Below are 10971 nucleotides of genomic sequence, written 5' to 3'. Positions count from 1 at the left end.
GATTAGAATTTTATTAGAATTTATCTAAGTTTTAATTCAGATTTGTTTAGGATTTGATTAAAATTTATTTAAGATTTAAGATTTCATTAAGATTTGATTGAAATTAATTTGAAATCTTATTAGAATTTTTTGATGATTATATTAGGATTTTATTAGGATTTAATTATAATTCTATATTTGATATTTTTTAATATTTATTAATTTATATTTTATTAAGATTAATTTATGAATTTTTTATGTTTCTTTTGTAAGTTCTTGAGGCTTCTTTGGATTTAATTAAAGATTGATTAGCATTCTTATAATTTAATTAAAGTTTGTTTAGAACTCTATTAGAGTTGTTAAGATTATCTTATTGCAAGTTCCATTTTTTCTTCTAAAGCCAAGTATTTATTGAAGAACAAGCACTTTGAAGACATAACACTTAGCATCAACAAGGTTGCACACAAAGAGAGTATGGAATAAGATGTCTCTCACTTCCAATATCCATTACTTATAGGTAGTGGTTGCTATCTTAAAAGACAACTTCTACTCTTTGACTTTTATACACGTGGCTCTAGAAACTTTTTGGCATCACACAAGCCTCGAGGATATCCTATGACACATACTAATGACTCATATTTAGTCTTTGAATATTCTCTTATTAATACTTTATTCTTTTGACTTTGACTCTTGGTCCATGATTTCATCCTATATCCATTGAATGCCTTCACCATATACCAAGAGTCAAACCTTTGACCACTAACAACTTACCTAAGTTAATATCCTCTATAAAATAACTTATTTTATTTTTACTTTAATACTCCCACTTTGCTATTGGTCAAATGGCTTTTAATCCTAATGCCTTTGTCAACATGTGGTGTCTATCTTTTACTAATACCTTTGCCAACAAATTAGCAAGAATTTCTTTTGTTGTACAATACTTCATATCAATCACTTCCATTTCAAACATCTCTCTTATAAAGTGATGTTGAATGTCAATGTGCTTGGTCCTTGAATGATGCTTTGGATTCTTTGTAAATGCAAGACATCCTTGATTGTCACACTTCATTGGAGTTGCTTCCATTTGCACATCTCTAATGTCCTCCAAAAATTGTCTCAACCATATTGCCTCTATTGCACCATGGCTTGCTGCTATGTATTCTGCCTCCATTGTTGACCTTGTAATTGTTGATTTTCTCTTGCAATTCCATGAAATTGCTCCCAATCCAACAAAGAATACATATCCCGTTGTTGACCTTCTATCATTTGCATCTCCAGCCCAATCTGCATCACAATAACCATGCAAACTAATGTTATCACCTCCAAGGCATAATTTGAAGTTCAAAGTACCTTTTAAGTACCTCATGATCCTTTTGATGGTTGTCCAATGGATTGGACCAGCCTTTGATATGTGTTGACTCACAATACTCATCACATATGCAAGATCCACCTTTGTGCCAACCATTGTATATAAAAGTGAGCATACTGCTGCCTTGTATGGAATACTTTACATTTGACCTTCAACTTCAGCAAATTCTTCATCCGTGAGCTTCATCAACTTCAAGTTTTCTTCCAATGGTGTTCCAATAGGCTTACACTCCTCCATGTTGAATAGTTTTAACACTTCTTGAATGTACTTACTTTGGCTCATTGTAATGGTCTTCTTAGCACGATCTCTTATAAACTCCACTCTTAAACAATAGTGAAGTTCTTCCAAATCACTCATTTCATACTCCTTTTTTAATTTTGTTTTCAATCAATCCATCATCTTCAATGTATTGATTAAGATGATCAAATCATCAACATAGAAGATGACAATTAATATGAACCTATTTGATTGTATCACATATAAGAAATTATTAGCCTCATTCCTTACAAATCCTTCACTCACAAAGAATGTATCAATGTGTTGGTACCATGCCCTTGATGATTGCTTTAGCCCATACAAGGATTTTTTCAACTTACAAACAAGGTATTGTTTGTCTTCTTCAACAAATCCTTGAGGTTGCTCCATATAGATGTCTTCTTCCAAAATTCCATTCAAGAAAGTTGTCTTCACATCCATTTGATGCATCTCCAAGTCCATTGTTGCCCCAATTACCACAATGGTTCTAATGGTGGTGAATTTGGCCACGGGAGCAAATGTCTCATTGAAATCTATACCAGCAACTTGTGAATAGCCTTTAGCAACCAATCTAGACTTGTATCTCACAATATTACCCATTGCATCCTTTTTGATTTTAAACACCCACTTACAACCAATTGAAGATCGATTTGGTAGAAGTTGAGTCAATTCCCAAGTTCCATTGTCCATGAGTGATTTGTACTCTTCTTCCATAGCATTCTCCCACTTCAACACATCCGTCGACTTCATTATATCACATAAACTCAATGGATCAGCAAGAAGTGTAATATTGGCATATTCTTTACTTACTTGAGAAAAGATGTGGTCCTCCCACCATTCACCACGTGGTTTTCTTTCTCTCAAAGGATATCTCTTTTCATTTGAAGAAGACCCTTCTTCTTGCATTCCATCCTCTCTTCCAACTTTCTTCTTCCTCAATTCTTGTCTTTTCTCACTCAAAGGTTGATATTCTTCATCATCATAATCACCTTCAATATCTTCATTGTCTTCATTGTTGGTTCTAGCAATTGAAGGCACACTATGATTTACCTTCTTTGGTACTTGATCTTGACTTTTATTTCCTCCATCCTCATTGTCATCATCATCATCTTCTTCTTCTTCTTTATTTACTGAACTCGAAGATGTGTCCACAAATATACCTTCACTCCCACTTAGACATGCTTCCAAGTGCTCAAAAACACTCTTATGCTCCAAAAACTCTACATCACGACTTTTGATGATCTTTTTGGTTTCTAAATACATTAGTCTATATGCTTTGGTACCTTCACAATGTCCAACAAATACATATTTTCTACCTTTTGCATCAAGTTTGGACCTCATACAATCTAGTACCTTTGCATAAGTAATGCATCCAAAAATCCTCATGTATGAAATACAAGGTTTCTTCCGACTTCAAGCTTCTTGTGGAATCATTGATGTAAGTGCACTTGTAGGGCACCTATTCCTTGTGTACACCACATTTACCACAACTTCCGCCCAATATTCATGTCCAAGGTTTTGTATATGAAGCATACTCCTTGCCATCTCCACAATGGTCTAATTTGTTCTTTCAACAACTCCATTTTGTTGTGGAGTATAAGGAGTAGAGGTTTGTCTTGCAATACCTTGAATCTTTATGAATTCATCAAAATTCTTTGACATGTATTCATCTCCATTGTCCATTCTCAACACTTTGATCTTACACTCACATTGTTTCTCTACAAGAGCCTTAAACTTCTTAACAAACATTCATTTTTAGCTTTAATGATATAAATCCACACCTTTCTTAAAAAATCATCTATGAATATGACAAAGTACCTTGTTCCTCCAATTGATGGTGTCTTCATTGGTCTACAAACATCAGAGTGCATAATCTCCAATAATTTTGTTGCACGTATTGCAACTCCACTTCGAAATGAAGCCCTTTGTTGTTTACCTTGTATACATCCTTCACAAGCAAGTGTCATGGCATTGTGGGTGAATTGACCAAGATCCAAGCCACTTACCATGGATTGGAGCTCCTTCATGCATTTGGCATTCAAATGACCAAGTCGTTGATGACAAATTCCAAACTTGTCTTGATCTTATGGAAAGTCAGAAAATATTGCTACTTCAACTCCATTCACCTTCTTGCAATTGATGAAGTAGAGATTTCCATCTTTAAGGCCTTTGGCAACATAATAGCCATCCAATGTCTTGACAAAACATCCATTCATATCAAATTGAATCTTATAACCATGTGATACAAGTTTGCTCACCAAAAGAAGGTTCTTCTTCATTTTTGGAACATGTAAAATTTCCTTCAATGTGATCCTCTTAATTTGGTCCTTCACAACAATCTCCACCACAATGGAGCCAATTGCAATGGCTTGCACCATGCCATTGTCTCCCAACCACACTTTTGTCATTGGAATTTCTTCATAAGTATTAAATGAACACTTGTATGGTGTCATGTGCTTAGTAGCACCTGAATCTATAATCCACTTCGAAATAGCAGCCATGGAGGCTCCTTTCTTTGCCATAAAAGCATACTCATTTCTACCAAAACTATCACTAGCATTGTTTGTATTCTCTCTATCTCCTTTCTTGGCCTTGTAGCAATTTCTAACAAAATGACCTAGTTTTCCAAAAATATAACAATTCTTCACATTACTTTTTAAATTATCATATTGATAAAAATAGCTACCTTTGCTTTGTCTTGAAAATAGAGCCAAATCATCACTTGCAAGCTCTTTTTCTTTCCTCTTGATCACTTCATGGGCAAGTCTTGACGTGACATAGTTCATGGTAAGCTCCTTCATATTGATGGATTCCAATGCCCCAATGAGGTAGTTGTAGGATTCAAGAAGGCTCATGCACAATGTCAACACAATGTCCTTATCATCAACTAATTTATCAACAATTGCTAGTTGGTTAGCAAGTACTTTTACCTTGTTAACATGAGCCATGAGGTCATCTCCTTCTTCCATCTTTACTGTCAAGAACTTCCTCCTTGTCCAAAGGATGTTGGCAAGGTTTCTACTCTCATAGATGTTGCAAAGAGTCTTTTATGCTTCCGTTGGTCCATTACAAGCTATAACATGTGAAAATTTAGTATCATCAAGGTTTGTTGCAATCATCCCAAAAGCCTTCCTTTCACGATATTTATACTCCTTCTTCACCTTGATATCAACATTGTCACTTGGAGGGTCTTCACTTTCATCAATAATATCCCGAAGGTCCAATGAAGCTAATAAAAGCTCCATTTTCTTCTTCTAATGGTAAAAATTGTAACCTCTAAACTTTTCAATCACTCTCAAGCTCTCACCTTTACTTGAAGCCATGTCTAGAGAAGGGATGTGTGAAAGGAAATCAAGAAAAGAGAAGATAGAACTCTCAAAATCAACAAGAAGGTGGTGTTGCCTTAGAAACCTAGAATGCCCTCTTTATAATTATATAAGTCATTTCACTTTTGTATCACTGTCAACTTCACATATAAGACTTCTCACAAGTCTTATACTCTATCTAAACCTCTTGCATAAGCTTTGCCACTCTTCAATCACCCCTCTAACTACACAAAATACTTCTTATAATAATAGGAGAATCTCTTATGAAGTTAAGAATATGAAAGTACAAAGTTAGAGCACCAATGATGAAACTTAGCAAAAAAATACAATACTCAAGTTCTAAAACATCATTAAATGGAGTCTAACAATAATCAAGACTATCAATGTACTTAACAACAAGTGAGAGCAAAAACTACATCAACAACTAGATGCATAACAAGGGTTAGAAGAGAACAAACTCAAACTTCAGCAACAACCATAAGATCTATTCCTCATAACAAGAAAGACTTCAAAGTACTTCAAATCTCACAAGTAAAGGTGAATGGGCCCATAACCTATTGAAGAACAAGCACTTTGAAGACACAACACATAATATCAGCAAGGTTGCACACAAAGAGAGTATGGAATAAGATGTCTCTCACTTCCAATATCCATTACTTATAGGTAGTGGTTGCTGCCTTAAAAGACAACTTTCACTCTTTGACTTTTACACACATGGCCCTCGGATCCTTTTGGCATCTCACGAGCCTTGAGGGTATCCTATGACACATACTAATGACTCATATTTAATCTTTGGATATTCTCTTATTAATACTTCATTCTTTTGACTTTGACTCTTGGTCCATGACTTCATCCTATATCCATTGGATGCCTTCACCATATACCAAGAGTCAAACCTTTGACCACTAGCAACTTACCTAAGTTAATATCCTCTATAAGGTAACTTATTCTACTTTTACTTTAACAGTATTCATCACATTCTCAAATAAACTTTACATAATACAACATTGTGAAGTTTATCACAAAAATATTATATTTTTGATACTTCAATTATAACATTGTATTTTTAAAAAATCATATATATATATATATATTAAAATGATATATTATATTTTTATGAATAAAAAAAAATTTCAAATAATAAAATATTTTAAAATAGATATTTTAAAATTACAAAAATTAAAAGAAAATTTAAATGAATGTATACCAAAATAAGATAAGAATAGAACAAGCAATAAGACTTTAAAAAAAGAATTAATATTTATAGTTGTGTTACTTATTACAATAAATAATCAAAAAAATAAACATCAATTTTAGATTCGTTTAACATATGAAAATAAGTTAAAATCAATCTATAAATTATTATCTAAAATGTATTCATAAGACAATACTAGACTTGCCTTTGAACCAAAAAAATCCAAGTTTTTAATTTTGAGAAGCTATTCAGAAATTTTTTTTAAATTTCAAACATTGAAAAGTTTTCATAAGCAAAAAATTTCCTACATGTTAGAGAAATGTTTTGAAAATACATTTATAATTTTACAAACATAATATTTCTCTTGAGATATTTGGACAATAGTATACATATTCATAATGAATTTTTTTATAGTTTTTAATCTTAAGCGGAGCGCATTTTATATGGTATGTAAGGTAACGGAATAATTTTCTATAAAACATATGAAACGTATCTCTATCTGTGTACAGATATATCTCTTAGAAAATAATTATCAAAGGGCCTTAAAAGTCAACCAGGGGGCCAATAATGGATGACTGAAGGATGATAAAACGGAAGGCTTTCTGGCGGTGAAGTTGGATGAGGAGGAGACCGCAGCTTCCAAGACACTCTGGAAGTAGTGGATCCCTTTTCCCACTGCACCACTGGAGTGCACAAGGAAGCTAGCGCCGAAGCTATCGTCTGCAACAATAAGTTTCCAGCTTTCTCGTTGCTCTCAATCCAGCGGTATTGTTTGTTTGTTTATTGTCCCTGTACTCCCGGTCTTGAGTGATGACCTTGGCTCTATCTAGAGCCGTCATTGACTTCGCTGGCGTAGTCCTGTCGTGTAGGTGCAGGCTGCCAGGTGAAGAAGATGCACCACTTGCCTCGGATGCCACTGCCCACTTCAAGTAGTTGAGACTTGTTCGTTTACCGTTGCGCACTTACGGAGTAAGCACCGGCAAAACTTTCGTGGCGTGTGCAACACTGGAGTATTGTCCGGCGCACATACAATTCTTTGCGATCACACCTAGAAGCTGCCGAGAAACATTCCCATGACCAGAAATTGTCCTGTCAGATGTTATACTGAGGAGTGATGACGAAGTATTAGGAAGATCGGAACAAGATTAATCAGATAGTTGATTTTTCGTAAACGTCGGTTTGCCATGTGAGGCTGTGACGAGCTGTGTTATCATGTTTCGATCGTTAGAAGAGACATGGGATCAGTATACCATTCCGTGTCTTGATTTGTGAGGTTGTTCGCTTAATCTCCATGAAGATATTATGCTTCTGCTTAGAAGTTAACGCACAAGGTGATAAAAGTGATCTTCTGTGCAGCACTTGGGTCCATTCATCTGGACGTTGACAATAGACTGCGCATAATCGAGATAATGGTCTGCACAGACTGGACGCATCCATTATAAACAGCTTATGAAGGTTGTGATTGTGAGGAGAAGTAGTGACTACTGTAGATTCTCACGGTTGAAAAACGTGTGTGCAGACAAAACTCTGGATATTGAAGTTGATGAAAGATGTATGGAATCAAAAGGTATGGGTTAAATGCACTTAACAAACCACACAATGACAAATGTATTCAGAGAAATTACGTACAAGTTGAATCGACGAACGAGGTCGAACACCAAAAAGCATATGCAATTGCATCAACCTGAAGATGCCGTCACAGATTTGTATTAGCTTCAAGGTTTTTATGATTGTCATCCTTTTCAAATAGTACACAAAACATCGAAGAAAGCTTTCTTCGACCGACTTGAATGAGGGCAATGCACACAAGGTGCCTAAATGTGCCTGAAAATTTTCACTGTCAACGATCCACCTCGCACTAAAGTGGTTGAATGTGTGTGTAAAAAATCAATTAAAAGTAGAAATCGTAAAGATTTTATCCTCGTGTGCAAAATTCATCTCCTGTACACTGCCGTGACGACAGACAGCTGAGCCAGTTGATTGAGTTACATGTCCACATCAGGGTACGAAGTGACTTTGTTGTGTGTGATTGTCTCAGCAGTCTGCACCCCTGGAGAAATGATTCCAAAAGTGGGTTCTGATCGAAGAGTATCCACAATGTCATCACTCGATCTCATTCAGATTCCGACGTGAACATACATTTTCTCATCACATCGTGAACACATCGCATACTAAGTGCATGCTATCTACACGCTCATAGTTGCTTGAGAATTGGCGACAATATTGCACAAGACTCTGACGTCCAGAGTTGGTCTTCGTCAGCTTCCGCGGTCCGTCCTCAAAAAAATCCTCCAGTGGAGGCAAATCGAGAAAATTAAGATCATCGACCTTCATGTTGTCCCAAGCCAATTCAACGTCGTCCAAACTAACGTAATAGTCATCCGCAGTGAGCAGAGGAGGACAAGACTCTCCTGTATAATCAAGCTCCTCGTCGTGTTCATCTTTAGAACTCAGGTCAATTTTCCGCGATCTCCCTTCCGAGGTGCTAGAATTCTCCGACTCCACCGGTCTAAGATGCGACCTGGGTGAAACATTTGTCTCGTTCCTAATACTCAGTTGAAAACCGAGTGATTGCGCCTCTTCCTTCACCTGAAAATTCAGTGGAGTGCAAGACTCTGCGGCCGTGGCAGCTGCAGCAGCGACCACCTGAATTTCTCTTGGAGTATGACACTCAGGAAGAGATAGAGGAGGCGAATCAGGAAAGTTCAATGCAGCAGAGGGTCCTCTCAAACAAACCACGGCAGCATCGTACGCCCGCGCTGCCATCTCCGCAGTAGGAAACGACCCCAACCAAATCCTGGACCTCTTCCTCGGCTCCCTAATCTCAGAAACCCATTTTCCCCATTGCCGCTTGCGAACTCCTTTATACCTCGGACTCGCAGTACTCTCCTCTTTCATCATTGCATGCTGCTGCTTATCTCTCCCCAGGCCTTGGCAGTGCAGGGTATCTGTCCCGATGTCCAGCGTTCCTCTCGAGCTCCAGTCCTTCTGTACCATGGTCGCGGCGCAAAATCTATATCTTTTAAACTTTAAAACTAACACCAAGTTGCACGATCCTGTATTCAAAACTCCAGTTGCAATCACCAATCTATAATCGTCTTTGCCCTCAAATCTTACCCAACGCTCCACAATTCTGTTAATTCAGTTGATGCTTCCGCAGACAAACCAACCACTCGCAATGTGTGCACTGAAATGAATTGAAAATGTGGGCCACAACCACAGTTTTCTAAACAATCGCAATCAACTTCCTCATAGTCTTGAAGGCAAGACGTCACCAGAAGTCAATGAGAAAGTTCTGGCACCCGAACTAGGAAACCTTCCGAAACAAGAAGCTTCAACCTCCCTAGGCGAGTAACCACCTGGGAACTCTCCGAAGCACCGATTTCTGGACTCACCCTAAACCCAATTTCGGAAAGAGGTGCATAAGTATCGCACACGTAATGGTTTCAAAATTGATGGCGCTGGCATTGACTCAAAGAAAGTTCCATCGGCGATAGAAACCGCGGCGTAAAACTGGAAAGTTCCCGAAAATACAGGAGGCCGCAGGGCCGCATGATATTGAATGCAAGTCGGGAAGAACGACGAAGGTGGACGATCGTTCAGCGGGGCCCACGAGCCACGTCCTGAGTTGCTTTCGGTGACGGAGACGCGTGGACGCAACGCTTCGTGACAACGTCGGCGAAACTTGAGAAACGGACGATCTATCGTCACCATCTGTTTCACGATGTTACGGTTGAGTCGAATGTTGGTTGCAATAAGCAGCGAGGGACAAGCTCAGCTCTTTCCTCGTTCGTAGGAAGTGTCGTTCTCCAGTTCCTGGACGTCGTTCGGCGATTCTCTCTGTGCCCGACGAATCTCGTTCACACTCCTAACCCGTCGTCCAAAATGGATACCAGGTCCCCCTGCAAATTCGTCAACGGTTACCCTGTTCTGTTAAATTGTTCGTTTGATAATCTTTTGAATTTGCATGTCGGTATGCATTGTGCAGTACGTTTACCTTTTGTGTAATGAGATGAGACCAGTTCCTAAAGTTGACAAAATGAAGCACTGAGATTGGTAAGGAATTGTTTGACGTTTTACAAGTAAACAATTGAAGTCAATATTACATGTAAAGAATAAACAATCAAACAATTCAACAATATGTGTGTGTATGATTATACATATATATAAACTCAACATGGGTACAACAGTAAAGCACGTGACAATCATTTTTAGAGAAGGTTGATCTGGAAATAACATGATTTTATCAATTTAAATGGGATACGTATTAACCAAAGAATATATTGGAATTATTACAAGTCTATTGTCACCTGTAATTTCTATCTACCAGTTGACTATTGCACACGAATTTAGAAAGTTAGTTTTAAGCTATGTTTGAACTTATTACAAGATGTAATACAATTATGTATGTAGAAATATAAATGTGTATATATATATATATATAAATATATCTCAATATTTCCATATAACATGTTAAAAACACAAGTTTATTATTTTAACAATAATAACACATTTATCATATTAAAGATAGTAGTATTTGTATCTATACATTCATTCAAAATACCAAGTGTCATTTATCCAAATTATCATCTATTTATGATATCATTAAAAAAATTATTAGAATTTTTTATTCAAAAGAATGTCAAGTCTTTTCTTATGAGCTTTGAAAGCTGTTATTAAAGTTGTTGTACTTGTTGCAAAAAGTTTGAAGAATTTACATATCAATTGGTTTTTTCATTATTGTTTTAATTATTGTCACTCATAAATCAAATGCCAATTTGTAATTGTTTTTGCTACATGCAACTAGAAGCGTCATAGACAAATCAATTTTTCATTTATAATTATTG

General features: G+C 36.6%; 1 protein-coding gene across 1 annotated transcript; it reads right to left on the bottom strand.

The window, feature by feature from the left end:
* Positions 1-7793: 7793 nt before the first annotated feature.
* Positions 7794-9500, bottom strand: LOC112289375 (uncharacterized). The gene has a single exon (XM_024534538.3). It carries the CDS (start codon positions 9119-9121, stop codon positions 8273-8275), a length of 849 nt encoding a protein of 282 aa, XP_024390306.1. The 5' UTR covers positions 9122-9500; the 3' UTR covers positions 7794-8272.
* Between the last annotated feature and the right edge of the window lie 1471 nt (positions 9501-10971).

The sequence above is a fragment of the Physcomitrium patens genome, chromosome 12, assembly GCF_059467195.1.
Source record: "Physcomitrium patens ecotype Gransden chromosome 12, ASM5946719v1, whole genome shotgun sequence".
In the NCBI taxonomy this organism is placed as follows: domain Eukaryota; kingdom Viridiplantae; phylum Streptophyta; class Bryopsida; order Funariales; family Funariaceae; genus Physcomitrium; species Physcomitrium patens.
This window is presented reverse-complemented; position numbering and strand designations above follow the sequence as displayed.

Coding starts and splice junctions, on each gene's coding strand:
- LOC112289375 (XM_024534538.3), bottom strand. CDS start 9,121: ATGGTACAGAAGGACTGGAGCTCGAGAGGAACGCTGGACATCGGGACA.